Genomic DNA, 18,479 nt, shown 5'->3' with positions numbered 1-18,479 from the left:
CTTCCTTCAGTGTCAGTTAGAGGTGGCAGAGGCTCGGGACCAAGTGCCATGGGCTGATGTGAGACAGCCCAGACTACAGCCTGTGTTTCCTCACTTCCTGGGAGTGAGGTCTTGAGGAAGTCCCTTCTCTTCCATGAGACTGGTCCTCATATGTAAGTGGAAATGGGAGACCTCCTAGGGTCTCAGGACACAAGTCACAAACTTTCCTTGAAGACTGCAGGGGACAGCTCCAACTCAGGCAGAAACGCGTCAACCCAGGACTCCTCTGACCCAGGTCTTGCTAAGGGATTTCCTTGATTGAAGGGGTTTGGGTGGGAGAATGAGAGATTTTGGGGTTCCCCAGGCTGGCTGCAAGGGCACCCCTTGCAGAGTAGTTGAGGGCACAGGCCCTTCACCCTGTGGAGCCTTGAGCTGGTTCTAAACTTAAGTCCAGAAGGACGTTGAGTGCATTTGCACACACACTTGAGAACACACACAGGGTGGTGCAAAAGTAGGTTTATAGTTGTTCATATGACAAATAATACAATAATTAATAAATAATAATACAAAAATAAATTCTGTGCTTTGCGTACTCATGACTGTAACCCTACTTTGGCCCACCTTGTGTGTAGTCGGAACAAGCAGGAATTTCATCCCTCCGCCCCCGCACTGTCCTGTTGCCTCAGGGATACACGTGTGCCTTTCCAGGAGGCACAAGTCCTGTTTGCTCTTCCCTCTGCTGGGCTTGCTATGCCGCCTTGCGTGAAGCCCCGCCCCTCTCTGAACCTCAGTTTCTCCATCTCTACAATGAGATTGGGGCCAAGTCAGAAGCTGCACATGGTGGCACCAGGCCAAGTTCAGCTTGCAGTCCTGTTTTGCTCATCCTCATGGTGTTTGTTAACATATCAAAAAGTAGGAGATATGCTCGCCAAGTGGCTTGCTTGGTAGGAGCATCATTCCGTGAACCAAAAGGTTGTGGGTTCGATTCCTGGTCAGGGCACATACCTAGGTTGCAGGTTCAACTCCTGGTCAAGGCATGTACAGGGGCATCAATGTTTCTGTCTTGCATCGATGTCTCTGTCTCTGTCTCTCCCCTCTCTCTAAAAATCAATAAAAACATATCCTCAGGTAAGGATTTAAAAAAATCGGAGGGCCTAGCTATGCGGAGGCCCACGGTCTCCTGCAGCTACAATGGGCTTGTGTTGAGCAGCTCACTCCTCACCATCGGTATCCGCCTAGGCCCTGAGGTTTCCACATTCTAGTCCTGGACTTTCTGATTTTTTGTTTCAGCTTCTTAAGATTTTTGCTTTTTTAATAGCAGTTTTATTGAAAAGCCACTTTAGGAATAAAGCAAAGATGGGGAAATACCTCTGCCTAACACAGAGAGAAATATTTATTATCATAAGCTATTTTGAAGAATCTTATCATTATGGAGAGAATAGTAATCGTAGTAACAATAATAATAAATAATGATAATATTTAGCATCCATCCATTGCTTTGAAACTCACACTGCCATACAATCATTGCTGGGGGAACGCTCATCACAGCCCTGGGAGGTAGGTATTTTTATCCCACTTTACAGATGGAGAAACTGGGTTTTGGAGCACAGCTGAGCTGGGCACCTCGGAGGGAGGGCAGGCCCCTAGGTGGAAACTAACAGTGTGCTAAGGAGCGAAGTGATAGGCTGGCAGCTGACCTGGCCTTTCTCTCACAAACCCAGCTGCCCCCCGGCCAGGCCCATTCCTCATCTGAACAGTAAGACAAGGCATGGTGTGGCTTCTGATACCACCTTTATGTGATGACATCTGGGACATGATCAGAATCTCCATCATTCTCAGGTGTTTGAGGCCTCTTTGCTCACAGTAGACACTGTAGGTTTTCTAAGGCAGAGATAAACTATGACATAGGGAACTTCAAGAAACTTTTGCATTTTCTCTTCCCTTAACCATTGGCCCACCCACCTACTGGTCCACTCACCCATTCATCTACCCATCAGCCCATCTACTCATCCACCCATCCATCCATTATCCACCCATCTATTCATCCATCCACCCATGCATCCATTATCCACTCATCTATTCATCTACCCATCCACCCACCCACCCACCCATCTATCCATCAGTTATCCATCTGTCTATTCATTCATCCATCTACCCATCCATACACCCATCCATTATCCACCCATCTATTCACCCATCCATCCACCCATCCACCCATCCATCCATTACCCACCCATCCACCCACCCACGTGTCCATCCACCTATCCACCATCCACCCACCCACCCACCCTCATTCCTTCACGCCTATCCATCCTGACACCCAAGTAAAGAAGAAAAAAATGGTCCAAGGGAAGAAGCCAACCAACTGTCCAGCCAGTTTATTTGTCTGTGCTGGGATCCAGGCCCAGTGCTGACATTGGAGTGTCCCATATAGCCTAGACACGGAGAGGCTCCCAGTGCATGGGGCAATGGGGCTGTGATCTCAGAGATACCTGGGTTTAACCAGTGTCTGTGGGCATAGAGTTCAGAGGTGCCATCTCTTAGTGGCGCAACACAATTGCCAAAGGTCTGACTAAACACCACAAGCAGAGGTGCACAGCACACACCCACGTCCACACACCACCCGAATCTTTCAGGCACACTGATGGAGAGAAACATATAGTTGGGTACACACAGGAGCACACAAGAGGTACTTGAAAGCACAAGTCACATGACTACCCCAAGACTCCCTATAGTCACACACACACACACACACACACACAGAACATCCACCGCCTCCTGGAGGACAGCTTTCTAAGTAGCGAGGTGCTAGAAGAAGGTGGACCCAGAGCAGAGAGGCCTCACCTATACCTCTCCCTCTCCATCTGCCCTAGGACTGTAATATCCAGGAAGCCCAGCAGCTCATGGGACCCCTCACCCCAGCTTTTTTCCCTTATAACCGAGGACTGTGCCTCACCCCTGTCCCCCAGGAAGCACAGCAATGGGGGGCATCCTAGTGAAGGATAGGCTCCCTGAACTGGCTCCTGCCAAGTGACAATGACCGAGTCCCTGTGATCGTCACACAGTGCTGAGGGCACAGACCTGCCCACCACGTGGCTCATCATGAGGTCACCACTCAGTGACCTTGCTCTAAAGGCCTGAGCTTAATAGGTTGAGGCTGGGGATCTAATTCCTTTTCCAGGTAACATGATGATACCACAGCCCAGGCATCCACTGGCTGCTTTTGCACATTTGGCCAAGAGAACTTGAAAACCCAGTCATGTGAGGGTCCTCGTGGGATCTGACGCGACACCCAGGCCTTGCCCCTCCTTACCCCAGAGCAAGTCCTGGGACTAAGAAGAAGCACAGGCCATGGGATGATACTGCCAGATTCAATATAAATAAAGTATTCATATAAAAATAGTCTTTTACAAAATATTCTCTTATCCAGTGGCTCACTTTCCAAAATATGAAAACTGCTGGGAGTTTTTATTATTATCTTTCCTCTTTCCATATATTCCAAACTGGATTTCTGATGGTGAAGTTCAAGTTGGGGAGGACTAGGGGTGGGGAACACATTCTGAAAAACATTTCCAAACTTAGGCCAGCTTAAATTTCTGGGTAAGTAGCAGCAAACAGCAAAAAAAAGTGTGTATATATATCTATATATGTATAAAGGACATCTGCTCTGACCTTAACCACCCAGTGCAGAGGGCACTTGCAGAGTCAGCTAGTTGAAATATTCGCATGAAGAATAATTACGTACGTTTCTAGTTGGCTCCTTGTCCTAGCGACAAAATCTTCCTGCAAAGAAAGCAAACAGTCTGCTTTGCAGAATACGGATCCTGACCAGGCGGAAGGATTCTTTTTAATTAAATAAATTAATATTATTTAAAAAAATCAGAATAAATTGTTAAATATTGCTATGATGAGGCCCAAGGATCCAGGGTTCCTGCTGCGAAAGGCTCGGCTGAGCCAAGGAGCCCCAGGCAGTGTCCAGGTCGGGTGAGCAGGCCCGGGGGGAGGGGGCGGCTGGAATCCTCAGGGCTGCGGAGGGCCCTTACCCACAGGCGTCTGAGGAACCCTTGCAGGTGCCTCTGTAGCAGAAAAGACAAGCTCCGCGCCCCTGCAGCCCTAGGAGGATCTGGGAAGTGACCTGCCAGGGCGAGGGCAGGGGGACACGGCCTCCCCGCAGCGGGCCCCCGGCCCGCAGGGCGCCTGGGGCTCATTTGCACGTGTACACCTCGGTGTGCTCGCTGCAGGTGTTGCACTTCACGTAGCAGCACCAGTGGAACTTGCAGTTGCACTGCCACACGCGGGCGTACTGGTGCGTGTTGTAGCCACGGCCACAGCACATGAGGTCACAGCCGCTGGCCTGGGGCGCCGTCTTGTTGCAGGCGCGGCCCTGTGTGCCCACGCTGCCCGTCACGGGGTCCTCCTCGCAGTAGTTGGGCGACTTCTCGATGTACACCAGGTCGGTGTCCATGGGCTTGCGGTAGGACAGCGGCTTCTTGACCTTCAGGAAGGCGGGCCGCTTGTTGCGGCTGGCCCGCACGGGCTCCACGTGCACCGCCTCGTTGTACTTGCCCTTGAGCACGTAGCCCAGCTCGCGGAACTGGGGCAGCGTGGTCCAGCAGGTCTTGGTGGTGCAGGAGCCCGACACGCCGTGGCACTTGCACTCCAGCTTCATGTTCTCCTCCAGGATCTGCGGGGTGGGCAGGAAGGAGCACAGCACAGTCACTGCACGCACGACCCCGCCCTCCCGGCCCACTCCCCGCCTCACGGGCGGGGTTCAGCTTTTGTTTTTCTTTTTGGTTCAGGAAACTCAGAGACCTTGGCTGGTTGAGTCTCTGGTATCAGGACACCTAATGTGACAGAGCACATGCTATGTGCCAGCACCCTCACAGGACCTTCACGCACGTGGAGCTGCTACGGATGAGTAGCCACCCAAATAACACAGGTGTCCCCTTTGGTCGTCCATGAGAAGAGAGCTCCCCGGTGGCCAGCTGCCTGTCTGCCTTGGCCTGAAAAGCTGGGAAAAGAGCGAGGCTCGGAGGTGTGATGGGTGTAGGGGGCAGGGTTAGGCAGGTGTTCCTGAGGCATGACAGCCTGGTGCACTGAGATTTTAGTGCAGCAAGAGACTTCGACAGAGCGATGAGGGGGGACGTTCGGAATGTTTCCCGACGCTACTGAGTGTGGGCAAGGCTGTGGAGCCCCTGGAACTCACCCACACTGGTGGCAGGAGTGCAAACACATCGTGTCTGAGAAAGCTGCAGAGGCACAGGCGTCCGAGCTGCTTGCATGCTGTAGAGCCTAGAGGAACCTGCTGTGTGCAGAGGAAGAGCCTAGAGGAACCTGCTGTGTGCAGGGGAAGAGCCTAGAGGAATCTGCTGTGTGCAGGGGAAGAGCCTAGAGGAATCTGCTGTGTGCAGGGGAAGAGCCTAGAGAAACCTGCTGTGAGCAGGGGAAGAGCCTAGAGGAACCTGCTGTGTGCAGGGGAAGAGCCTAGAGGAACCTGCTGTGTGCAGGGGAAGAGCCTAGAGGAACCTGCTGTGAGCAAAGGAAGAGGCTCCAGGATGCTCAGAGCAGCAGCTTTCATGATAGCTCCAGGAGGGGCACCGTCCACACATCCCTCTGCCATGGAAGAAAGGATGAACTGGGGCCTACGTATGCCACAGGACACAGTGGGGCAGTGACAGTGAACAGCTACAGCAAGCCACCCGAACAGAAGTCAACCTCAGAAACACAGCAGGGAGGGACGGAAGCAATGAAAGACTTCCACAGAACTGTTTCACCTGTATCAAGTTCAAAAGTTGGCAAAACTGGACTGTGATGTTGAGGGCACACAGAGGGGGCATGGAAAGTAGAGACGAGGAGCACAGATACTGAGGTGGCGCTTGTCCCTGCAGCCTAGGCAGGGGCTGCGTTGGTCAGGGTCACCCAGGAGGCTTCTGGGGCTCTGGCAGTGTCCCGTTCCTAGATATGGGTGTTTATAATTATTCTTTTAAATAAACACAGATGGTCTCTGTGCTATTTTTTTCCATGTAAGCTATATCTTGCAATTTACAAGAATGCAATGGATATAATGGCCAGTAAGCATGTGGAAAGATCCTCAACATCACTAATCATCAGGGAATACACATCAAAACCACAATGTCCATCAACCAATGAGTAGATAAAATGTGATCTAGCCATAAATGGAATATTATTCAGCCATAAAAAAGAATGAAGTACTGACACCTGCTACTACATAGATGGACCTTGAAAACATGCGCTAAGTGAGAGAAGCCAGTCGGAGAAGGTCACGTATGACATGACTGCGTTCGTATGGGGTGTCCAGAAGAGGCGAATCTAGAGACAGACGGTGGACTATGGGCTGGGAGCAGGAAGGGGAAATGGGGAGTGACTGCTAAAGGGTACAGGCTTCTTTTTGAGGTAATGAAAAGATTCTAAAACTGATTGTGGGGATGGTTGCACATACCTGAGAATATTCTTTAAAGTGTTGAACTGCACACTTTAAATGAGTGCACTGTATATTATGTGAATTATATCTCAATAAAGTTGGTTTAAAAAAAGTCACTGGAAGGTAGGTTTTAGTGAGAACCCAAGGGGCTGTATTTGCCCCTGTGTGACACCAAATGTTTTCATTGAGATGGACGCTGGGCATTGAGCCCCAGTGCGAAAGGCCAGGCTCCTGGGCCCGGCTGGGTGCACATGTCCCCGCACGGCCTCCCTCTTCCTCTGTGGCTGTCTCAGGCTGTGGTGGTATCTGTGTGGGCACCTAATCAGATGACACCAGCTTGTTAACCCTGCAAACCCTGCGTCTTGAGAGTCTCAGCGATCACATTATGTCCAAATTAAGCTGAGCTTAATCACAGCCCTCCCGGCCAGGACTGGTCACCCAGATGGAAATTACAGACAGGCAGCAAGCCCCTTCCCGAGGCAGGGGACAGCAGCAGAGGAAGTGTGTCTGGGACAACGCTGCATTCTTTGCACAATCTTTCCCCACCCCCAGAGGCCAGGCTGCCTACCAGCTTCTGAACTGCCCAAGAGGACTTCCAGGGATTGATTCCTTTACGCTTGAAGAGTCTAGATTGTGAAACTGAGCACCTACTATGTGCTGGCATCATGCAAGGATTGGGGACTCAGCAAAGGAAATAGGGACAGAGCAGTGGAAGGCTTTGCAGGCTCTAGATGATGTGACTCCAGTTCCTGGTACATAGTAGTTTCTCTTAGGAAATGCCCAGAGGTAAATTCGCCAACAGGGTGCACTCCAGCTCTCCCACAACTGCATGCCCAGCCCCAGCAACCACCTGAGCACCCACCCTGTGCTGCTGGGTGGGGGGAAGTCGGAGGACCCAGGGGAGGAAGCCTGGTGGAGAAGGAGGGGCTTGGAACTGCTGGTATGAATCCTTGTCAATATTTTATGCCCCTGGCTGCACTCCTGAGTCCAGCTTAAAGACCAGTGCCATAAGACTGCTGAGGTCTACCATTTTACCATCCTGTGATGCAGAAATGCCTCGGTGCAAAAAGAAAGAAATGAGAAAATACATCCGCAAGGCCAGAAGTCTGGTCTCAGCAGGCTTCGCACACACCTAGCTCTTCTGCCTGTCACCTCCATGGGGTTTGGGGCCTGAAAACCACCAGGCCCCAAGTGACACAATGAGGGGCTGTGCCCCCGTTCCAGCCACAAGCCCCACTCACTCGCACCTGTCACTGCTGGTCAGTTAGTACAGGTCTGGGGACTGACCTTCACAGGAACTTAGGGGACAAACTGAGCACTTACTATGTACTGGCATCAGGTGAGGATTGGGGACTCAGCAGAGGAAAGAGGGACAGAGCTGCTGCCATTCTATGGGGTAGAGGGGGACAGGTAACTGGTTCAAATAATAAAATAAGTGAGGAGAAGAAACTGGAACAGGAGTAGGGGCTGGAGAGTGAGGAAGGGGGGCAGGCTGCGTGCCCCTGATGAGAGGACAGCCGCCCCGAGATGACCTGAGCAGAGGGAGACAGCGAGAGGGCACCATGTGGCAGCACAGACGCAGCGTCTCACTGCCGTTCCACTTGAAGAACTCAGGGAAAGGCCTGAGGCCGCTGCAGGGCGGGCCATGGCTGTTACCTGCGGCGTGGTGACTGCAGCAACAGGCAGGGTGCTGAGGTGGCACAGGTGGAGGCCTCACCCAGACTCCACGGACTGTGCCAAGGAGGGGGCATTTTTTTCTTATTCAGTGTTTTTAAAACAAGCTTTATTTTTTAAAACAGTTTTATATTTATAGAAAAATTGTGAAGAGTTTCCATACACCTTAACATCTTACATTAGTGTGGTGAATGTTACAATTCATGAGTTAATATTAATACATTATTATTAACCGAAGTCAATACTTATTCAGGTTTCTCTGGTTTATACCTCATGCCCCTTTTCTGTTCCACAATCCTGTCTAGGCCACCACATGACAGTTAGTCGTCCTGTCTCCCTGGGCCAGGAGATGAGATTGTATTGTGAGTGGACAGGGAAGGCAGTGGAGCAGAATTTATGACTTTAAAAAGATCTGACACTGGTTGCAACACATGTTCCACCCGCACAGAGAGCGTGCAGTATGCACGTGGGACAGGGGATATACAGGAGCTCTCTGCACCTTCTGCTCAGTTTTGCTGTGAACCTACAATTGCTCTGAAAAATAAAGTCTATTAAAAACAAGATCTCAGCAGAGAAGCTGTATGTAGGAATTGTTTCTGGAGCTGAGACTTAGGTGCTTTCCCTGGGCCTTGGTTTCCCCATTTGAACTCATGAGTTTGAACTAGTTGATTTCCAAGGCCACTCTGACTCTCTCTGGCAATCTTAGCCTTCTATCCATGCTGCTCTTTAACCTACACAAAGTGTTTTCAGAGCTCTAACAGAACTGGATTTTCTTACACCTCCTGAGAGATGAGCATTTTCATTCCATTTCACAGGTGAAAAAAACTGAGGCTTGGAGAAAGGACGGGACCCAAGTTCAGAGTATGCAAGACCTCATGTTTCTCCAGACCACTCCCCGCACTTCCCCCTCCCGCTCCAGGCCCCAGGTGAGACTGCAGGGCTCACCAATGCGCTTTTTAGCTCCAGCACCCTGCCCGTTCCTATAGGTGACTGATTGGGCCCCGGGCATTTGGGTTGTGGGATGACCTAAATGCACCCGTGTGGCTTCCAGGTGGGTCTGGCAGATAGAAGGCACTGGGGGGAGCTGAGAGGGCAGGAGGAAAGTCCTGGCCACTACTCCTCCTGCTCCTCGATGCTGGCCCCACAGGATGGCTATGTCCCCTATCAAAGGTCACAGCTCCTGCTTGGAATTCCTCTCAGGACAGCCCCAGGGTTCCAGCAGTCCAGCCTCCTGGACTTCAGGCTTAAGAAGTAATGCTCCTCACTGTGGACAGAGCCAGGGTGCCACCATCCCTTTCAGTTCCTTCAACACTGTCCTCTGTTTTGTTAGCAATCCCTCTTACACAAACACAGCTTTCTTATAATATAATTAACACACCATATAATTCACTAACTTCAAGTGTACAATTCAGTGGGTTTTAGTATATTCAGAGTTGTGTAATCATCAATTCTAATTTTAGAACATTTTCATTCCCCTAAAAGAAACTCCATATCCACTAGTAGTCACTCCCCTTTTCTCCCTCCTCTCAGTTCCAGGCAAACACTAATCTGCCTTCTGTCTTTATTTACCTGCCTACTCTAGGCATTTCATATAAATGGAACCATACGGATGTGGCCTTTTGTGTGCCTAGTTCCTTTCCTTCCTTTTCATGGCTTCATTCCTTTTCTTGGCTGAATAATATTCCATTGGACGGATATGCCACAATCCATCCACCCATTCATAAGCTGTTGGACAGCACTCTCTTTGTAAACTCCCCTTACCTTCCTAGTCTGAACGTGCCCATAATACTAGCCACAACTGCAGGGGCTCCACCCCACCCCTCCATGGCAGAGCCCAGAATGAGCCCTGTCCTCTTGATTCCCAGTCGCATGCTCTTTCTTCCATGTCCACCTCTTGGCCTTGAACCTGCTATTCCTTACCTGGAAGGCCAATATTTGCTGTCATTACAGATGCTCCACCCAGCAATTCCACTATGGAATATGTACCCTCCGGGGAGACTCGTGCCTGTGCAAAATGACAAAGAGCCTCACAGGGGCAGTAGCTGAGGTACCAAAAGGCCTAAAGAATCTAAAGATCCACCAGTGGGGCCTAGTTATGTAACTGAGGTGAATCTATAAACTGGGACGTCCTGCGGCTGTTAGAATGAGGCAGCTCTTTACTTACTAATGAGGACTGATCTACAAGATACATGGCTAACAGAAGAAAGCAAGGTGCAGAACATGACACAGGACATGAGCTCATTTGTGTGAGAAAGAAAAGACTTGTGTATGTGTGTTCACAAGAGCACAGAATAATATCTCTGGAAGAATACTTGAGAAGTTGGCAACAGTGGCTGCCTCTGGCTGGAAGGCCTGAAGTGGATAGGATGACCAGGTGGATGGGAGTCTTATTTTTCATGGGATTGATTGCCTTTTGTATCTTTTGAATATTCTACCATGTCAGAAAAAGTCACCTCCTCCACAAAGCCTTCCCTGATTGCCAGAGCAGTGACTCCCTCATGGTTTCCATAGCTGTCCTGGGCTGTTGAGTACTTTTCACCCTGCGACGACTGTCCGCCTATCAGCATTCCTCATCAGGCCAACAGCTCTTTGTGGTGGACACGGAGATATACTACCCAGACCCCCCTTCAACAGGAGTCTTTCTTCATAGCTACAGGTAGTGGTGTGCTTGTAATTCAGCTCTCAAAAAAAAGGGGGGAGGGGCCTTGATTTTAAGCTACCAGAGGTTCAGCTCGCAAGTCCATGAATGTTTCACACCTGGTCTTGCAAGCCCACAGGAGCCAGCGCCAGCACACTCAGAACTAGGGTGGAATCAGCACACATCATCCCATGGTCATCTCCTTCAGGGTCTGTCCCCGCGGCAAAGAACTGCAGCCTTTCCCCCAGCTTGCAGCCGGGACAGAGAGAGGCAGGGGTCTCAAAGTCTGGCCACTCTGATGGGCAGTACTTGTACTTGCTCCAGAGTTCCCAACAAAGCACTGCCTGGCCAGCATCCAGCTCCACTTCTGCCCAGTCCTGCTCCTCTCCTCTCCCCCCCCCCCCCGCCCCCATCCCTAATAAACAGCTTGAACCTGGAACTCCATCTCAGCCTCTGCTCTGGAGCACCCCACGTGCTTAAGAGACCAGAGCCTCCATCTCCCAGCCTCTGGCAGAGACTTGCTGGGCATGGAAAAAGTGCTGACTAGGTACAAGGCAAAGAAGGACCTAGAGTATCTTTTCCTATGTGAAACATTCATTCACTTGCTCTTTCCTTTTATACTAAACTCCTGCTGCATGCTATTTGGCATCACCCCTGCAAAAGCTAAGATGGGAGACACAGAACAATTTAAAGCTTTAGATGACTACAGTTCAACATGAACTAAGAGGCTACTAAAAAGCCAACCATCTGAGGCCATATTAACTGAGGTCTATGGCCCTCAATAAGGAAGGATACTGTCTTGCTATGTGATTTCCAGAACTGGCCTATACCACAGCAGATAGACAGAAACAGATAGAGCATGTGTAGAGGAGGGGGCTAAAGACCCCAAACTGAAGAAGCTGGAGCTAGAGAAGGCAGTTTCTGCCCTGGTTACTGCCCCCTACACTCCTCAGGCCTATCTCAGGGCAGGGTGAGTGGGAGGCAAAACTGGGACCCTAGTTGGAGGGAGCTGCAGGGGTGATGAGCTCCCTGTCCTGGGAGTGTGTGGGAGCAGCAGCCGGGGTCTGCAATGGGGATTCCTGCAATGGGTGGGGGTGGCTGTTTTCAATCTGCTTCTTTGTCCCCTAGCCCAGCCCCAAACCTGCCTGGAGCAGCAGGAAGGATTTTCCACACCACTGGAGGTAGAAAATCAATCTCTTTCTGACAGGTCCCCCAGGAAGTGCCAACAATGTACCAGGTACTGCCCAGAGCCCAGAATTGCCAGGGTGGGGTTCTTAGGCCTGGGAGGGGCCTAGGGAGAAACTTGGCTCTGGAAAATTTCTTGATTCGTAATACCAAATAGATCCTATTGAAAGTGGCCTCCTGGGCCATCCCAGACTCTTGAGGCTGCCCAGGGGTCCAGGGAGTGAACTTCCCAGAGGAGCAAGGGTTCTGCGGGAGAGAGGTCAGATGGTGACCCCCCTATGGGCCCTGCCACATGGTGCTCCTGTGACCAGGAAGTTCTGTCACCCTCCACAGCATTCTGAAGGGCATCTCAATTCCACTGCTCCCTCTCACCTCCCCTGGGAAGAACCTGATGTCCCTGACACAGGCCAGGAGGACTTTCCCACCTCGAAGGGATCTGTCACTCCTGCCACGCCCTCCTCCAGCAGTGTGGTTCCATTCATTCCCACGTGTCCTGGCTTACCAATTCTTCGAGGACCTCCACAAATGCCACCTCCCCCACAGAGCTCTCCTGTCCCTGCCCCACCCAACCCCAGCAGGACTTCTCTGGCAGGATCTCTCCTGCTCTGGACACCTTCTCTTTGTGCCTTGTTTTCTAATAAGCCAGGCATGGCCTTTGGGGCTCTGTAAACACCGACTCCTCAGTGAGGTTTCCCCAGCCACTAAAACGAAAGCTCCACCTGTCATCATTCCAGGTCCCATTGGTCACCACTCCAAGATCCCACTGGTCATCTCCCTCAGCTCCCATTGGTCATAATTCTCAGCTCCCACCAGTCATTGCACCAAGATCCCACCAGTTATCACTCCCGGTTCCCACCAGTCATTGCTAAGACCCCACTGCTCTTAGCTAAGGATAGACTTGTGACTCAGATCAGTCAGAGCTAATTAGGGGAGCCCTGGGGATTCATGTGAAACAGTGGACAACAACTGTTGGTTCTTTCCCTTCAGTAATGAACAGGAGAGAATATAGGAGCCAGAGCTGTGTGTGGACAAGCACCTTGCAACCACATGGGTCTGGGAACGGAGTTAACTACAGAAGCAGAGCTGAAAAGGAGAGGGTAGGGGGTGTATGTAATTGTTTCCTGGGAATATCATTTGCACCATGGATCAAACTGGACTTGAATTCAGTACCCTAAGGTCATTCAGTTCCATAAACTAATGAATTCCCTTTGTTTTTAAGCAAGGTCAAGTTGGGTTTCTGTCCCTTACAGCTTAAAATACCCTAACTAGTACAGAGCTCCTTTCCTCTTTACGGTGGAGGTGACTTTTGTAACCCAATAGTCAGTCTTAGTTTGTGGGTTTGGTCATAGCCTGAAGCAGATCTGGGAAGCTGAAGGCTGCTTTTCTTGAAAGGGCCTGGGGAGGCCAGGACCCCAGGGCTGGAGAGTGAGGCTAGCCTGGCTCCTCCGCAGGGAGGGGTCAGTTCTGGACCATCTGCACCTGGGTGATGAGCAGTGACCCAGGCAATCAGAACCATTCTCTACATGGCAGCACATTGTGACAAAAATCAGCCTGAAGCAGGGGAGAAAGCACCAGTGTCAGGCCAGGTAACCCAAGAACCTGATTCAAACCCTATCTCTGGCTGCCACATGCAGGTGATGGCAGAAATGGCCAAAGGGAGCTGGGCTCACTCTTGCCTAGATCTCCATTTTCTCATCTCAGCCTACCTGCCTCCAGCTGTGGTGGCTGAAAACATAAGACCTGATTAAAAAGAGAGACGAGAGCGGGAAGTGGGGGAGGGCTTCCCGTTTCTTATCTTTGAATACCGTGGTGTGAGATGTGATTCTTGGAGCTTAGGCAGCTATCTTGTCATCAAAAGGCAGGAGACCCAGAGGCTGAGAAGGTGGCAATCAATGGCAGGCGGGAGAGTGGGAACAGCTGGGCCCTCGAGAAGATGGTGAGCCTCTGCAAGAAACTATACCCAGACTCATTTTGCAAGAAAAAGCACATCTAGTAAGGAATTCTGTTACTTGGAAGCAAATGCATCTTCAGTGAGTCTCTCATTGTAAAATAGCAGCAAGTCTTTGCTCCAAGGGAACAATGGAATTGAATGAGAGAAGGGCTATCAAGGCCTGGTGCAGTGTGTCACCTGAGGTTCCCTCATCTCCTTCAGTGAGAACGGGAATCAGCTGGCACAGTCTGGAAGGGCAAGGGGAGGGGAACAGGGTTATGAGCTGGAAGGGCAGTTGGCTGGATGTCCTGCTTCTGCCTCTATATGACTGTGCGGCTGCAGGCAAGTCCCTTTCCTTCTCTGGGTCTCAGTTTCCCCCACCAGTACAATGAAGGGGCTGGTGGGAGTTCTTCAAGAGAAGATAGGGACACAGGGATAAGGCAGGCAAGGGTGAGGAGAGGAGCAGGTTGACTGAAGTCTGCCACGTTCTCCCAGATGTCCCCAGGCAGGAATCTCAGATATCCCCAGGCAGGAATCCATTTCAGGGTGGGGCAGTAGCTGCAGACTTACAGAAGTGTCCATTGCCCCCAGAGGTCACTGTGAATGCCATGAACCCCGCTAAAGAAGCTCTGGCCTTTCACTCTCCCGCCCACCTTCTCTCTCATCCAGGCCGACTCATCTTAAAACTTACCAATGTAAACACCCAGCCCAGATCCTGGCACAGGGGCCCAGCACATCTCTCAGAGGCCCCACCACCTTCTCTCTCCCCATCTGCTGTGGGTGCCTACAGCGTCCTCCCCCACGCATGTTACCATTGGTGCTTTCTCCCACTATCAGACCCAGCCACCCTTTCCCCACCAGGACACCTGGTTCCCGAAGTTTCTCTGAACAAGCCCCGAGTCGGATCACCTGGGAAAGGTGGGCTCCAGTCAAGAAGCACAGAAGGAAGGTGCCAGTTCTGCTGTGCGTGATCCTCCTCTCCTGGGCTGATGTTTCCACAGAAGGGCCTGCCTGGGTGAGATTCCCAGGCACTCGGGACAGGAAGATGGTGCTCAAGCCTGGCTGGCTTCCTCCCCCAGGTCTCCAGCCTCAGCTACCCATGCTTCTCATCTCCAGGCGGCACTTGACCCAAACCACCTGCACTGACGGAGTCAAACCCTCATCCCCCTTAGTGCACATGCACCATGCATGGGCCATGCCCCATGCTGAGGCCTCATGGGCATCATCCTAAGGAGCCCAACAAAGTGGGGTGCTGCTGGAGTCAAGGCAAGGCCCCATGAGAGCCTGGGTGTGCTGGGAAGTCTCTGCGGGGCCCCCTTCTCTGCCCCCAAAGGCCATCTGTGTGCACTACACCCATGGGCTCCCCGCCCTCCAGTCTCCAGTGAGGATGAGCCAGCGGGAATCCCACAGAAGACTTGGCAGGAAGAGAGAGGCCAGGGTATCTATCCCCGACTCTCTCTGTGGAGGGCCCTGCGGCGGCTGTTTCCATGTTCCCCTAACTACAGCCACGGCTCCCGCCAAGTGGCCCCTCGCCTCCAGCCACTCTGCTCCCTTCCTTGCCCCTCAAGCCTCCAGGTAGTAAGAGCTCCCAGCCCTGGTGCTACCAAATCCCTGAGGATTCCCTTAATGCAGCCTGCACTCCTGCAAGTAACCCCTTCCTTAAACGTTCTTCCGTTACTGCCAACTGTGCCATCTACCAGACCCTGGCTGGGCACTGGCTCATTGACCACCTTGTAAGCCTCCGTGCTGCCTCCTCATTCAGTGAGCACACCCAGTGGTGGCAGCGTCAGGGTCGAAAGGCCAAGGGCCTAATGCTGGCCGAGGGAGGCTCTCAGGAAGCGTGGCTGGGTTACTATGGCTGTTAAATTATTTATGGCACATTGTGAGATTTTTGTGTTGGTCTTGACTGGCCTCATGCCAAGCTGTTCTGTGTCGTAACTTCCTATTTGCACACCTGACCTTCCCACCAGACTGTAAGCCCCCTGAGGGCAGGAACTGGGCCCAACACCAATAAAAGCTGCTGACATGGCGTCAACTGCTGTTTTAAGTGATTGACATAAAGCAACTCATTGAGTTTGTACAAAAACCCTGAGACAGATGTATTATCATTCCCATTTTACAGATGAGGAAACTGAGGAACCAAGGGGTCACAGTTAGGAAGTACTGGAACTGTTATTCAAACCCAGGTAGTCTGGCTCTAGAGCTGTGCGATGCAGCTAATGCACGGAAAGTGGGGCACTGGGAGAGCCTTGCTCCCTCGGGCGGGTGCGTGCCCACCCGGGTCCTCCTCCAGGGCCAAGCACTCAACTGTCTGGCTGCCTGGAGTGTGGGTGCGGACGCTTGCAGCCAAATTCCTCCTAGGAGGGGCTCCATCATGGCAGCCACTCCTCAGGGTGCCCCAGCCACAGACTGGTCTCCCTGCCCCAACTAGAAACACCCATAACGGGCCATTCGGGCCAACCAGGCGAAGCCTCTGCTGCTGCTGCATCGCAGCCCAGCTTTCCCACTGCTTCCCTAAGGAGCATCTCTCCAGGGCCTTCCCGGGTCCCGCCCGGGACTAGGGGCCTGGGCGCTCCCGGGGGAGGCAGCAGGCTGCAGCCCGGACCCGCCTGCCTCTCCCCGCGGCGGCCCCGTGCGCTGCTCCTCCTGCCGCTCCTCCTCCTGCTCCTCCTCCTCCTCCTGCACCTGCGCCAGCTCCTCCTCCTCTTGCACCTGCTCCTCCTCCTCCTGCACCTGCTCCTCCTCCTCCTGCACCTGCTCCTACTGCTCCTCCTCCTCCTGCACCTCCTGCTCCTCCTCCTCCTGCACCTGCTCCTCCTCCTCCTGCACCTGCTCCTCCTCCTCCTGCACCTCCTGCTCCTCCTCCTGCACCTGCTCCTCCTCCTCCTCTGCACCTGCTCCTCCTGCTCCTCCTCCTCCTCTTGCACCTGCTCCTCCTCCTCCTGCACCTGCTCCTCCTCCTGCTCCTCCTCCTCCTGCACCTGCTCCTCCTCCTCCTGCACCTGCTCCTCCTCCTCCTCTGCACCTGCTCCTGCACCTGCTCCTCCTGCTCCTCCTCCTCCTGCACCTGCTCCTTCTCCTCCTCCTCCTGCTCCTCCTCCTCCTCCTGCTCCTCCTCCTCCTGCACCTCCTTCTCCTGCTCCTCCTCCTCCTGCTCCTCCTGCACTTGCTCCTCCTCCTCCTGCTCCTCCTGCACTTGCTCCTCCTGCTCCTCCTCCTCCTGCTCCTCCTCCTCCTGCACCTGCTCCTCTTGCTCCTCCTCCTCCTGCTCCTCCTCCTGCACCTGCTCCTTCTCCTGCTCCTCCTCCTCCTGCTCCTCCCCCCTCTACACCTGCTCCTCCTGTTTGTTAATCCTGTTTGCAACTCAGATGAAAGGGAGGAAAAGACAGCTCTTTTTGTAAACTTCTGGAGTATTTTCTTCGTAGTCACTTCTTTAAGTAACATTGGGTGCACTGACTTCAAGAAAATATCCTGCCTGCCTCGGGTGCAATGGCGGGGGCAGCTGCCTTCCACAGACCGGGCCCCTGGAGTGCCGCTGGGTTAGCCCTGCCTGCAAGGGAGGCGCAAAGTCCCACGCCGCCCTCAGGAAGGACGTGTGGACCAAATCAGTCAGGAAATGCTCCTGGTCTCTACTGGGACCTTCTGAAATTCACTGTGGGCCAGTTTATGACTGTTCAAACACCATCTGTGGCACCCTATTGTCCTGGGGTGGAAGCCCAGAGTTGTTTCCCAGCTCTCGAGGCCTCCATGAACTGAGGTCTTGCGGACAGATAGCCCCTCAGCTCCAGACTTGTCTTTCTAGGGTTCCACTTCCCCTCAACGCACCTGTCTGCCCCTGCACAGAGTCACACACATGCCAAACTCATCCCCATGTGCTGTACACACTCATGTCCTCCCACGGGCATGAGCCCCAGGGACCCCACACTTGTTCACACACCCTCACACTTATCTCCACACAGTCACGTGTGCTCACACTCACCTGTTCCCTCCCTCATAGTCACACATACAGCCCACATGTTCATACACAAACCCCCATACACATCCCCCTCAGCCCCAGTGCTCACACACACGGGGATCCTCACACACACCCTCACACACACCACTGCACACCATTCCTCTTGCACGACACAGGCTCACACAGTCCTTCACTCACAGTCACACCACATCCCTCCCGGTTCACACACGCACACACATACAAACTCACACAAAGTCATACACACATCTTCACACGTGACGGGATCCCAGCAGTGCAGGCCGCAGATGGGATCCACTGTGCCTGCTAGCCAGGGCTCTGGGCTAAGCCTCAGTTTGCTCACCTGTAAACTGAGGCTCACAGCCCCTTCAAAGAGCTGTGTGGGCACTGACAGAAACCCCATTTTAGAGGTGGGACAGACAGGCTGTGGCTGCTCATGGTGCAGCCTCCTGACCCCGGCTGCCATCTGCCTCTTGCTCATGAGCCGACTCCCCTGGAGGAAGCTGCGCTGACTACCTCCAGCGGAGCCCAGCCTGGAGACAGGGTGTATGTGGGGGCGTGGCCTGTGGCCTGGAGTGAGGCAGCCAGGTGGCTTCAGTGATCGCAGGATGAGCGGGAGGCTGGCAGTGGGGAGGTGGAGCAACAGAGCCTACATGCT

General features: G+C 52.7%; 1 protein-coding gene across 2 annotated transcripts in view; it reads right to left on the bottom strand.

Annotated features, from left to right (window-relative positions):
* Window positions 1–539: 539 nt before the first annotated feature.
* WNT7A (Wnt family member 7A) overlaps window positions 540–18,479 on the bottom strand; it is a 65,590-nt gene continuing 47,650 nt past the window's right edge. Inside the window, exons 4-5 of one of the 2 annotated variants that reach the window (XR_013998886.1) lie at window positions 3,725–4,663; window positions 540–1,860 (exon numbers count right to left, since the gene is read on the bottom strand). Coding sequence is in view for 1 of the 2 variants with exons in the window: in XM_081138462.1 (XP_080994588.1) it covers window positions 4,184–4,663 (480 nt within the window). In the remaining variant the exon portion in view is untranslated. Of the gene's footprint in view, window positions 1,861–2,286; window positions 4,664–18,479 lie in introns of those variants that run through there. The other variant, XM_081138462.1, reaches the window with a different exon arrangement.

Source organism: Miniopterus schreibersii (assembly GCF_964146895.1).
Source record: "Miniopterus schreibersii genome assembly, chromosome: 5".
Taxonomy (NCBI): domain Eukaryota; kingdom Metazoa; phylum Chordata; class Mammalia; order Chiroptera; family Miniopteridae; genus Miniopterus; species Miniopterus schreibersii.
Note: the sequence above shows the minus strand (reverse complement) of the source record. Positions and strands in the feature narration are given on the sequence as shown.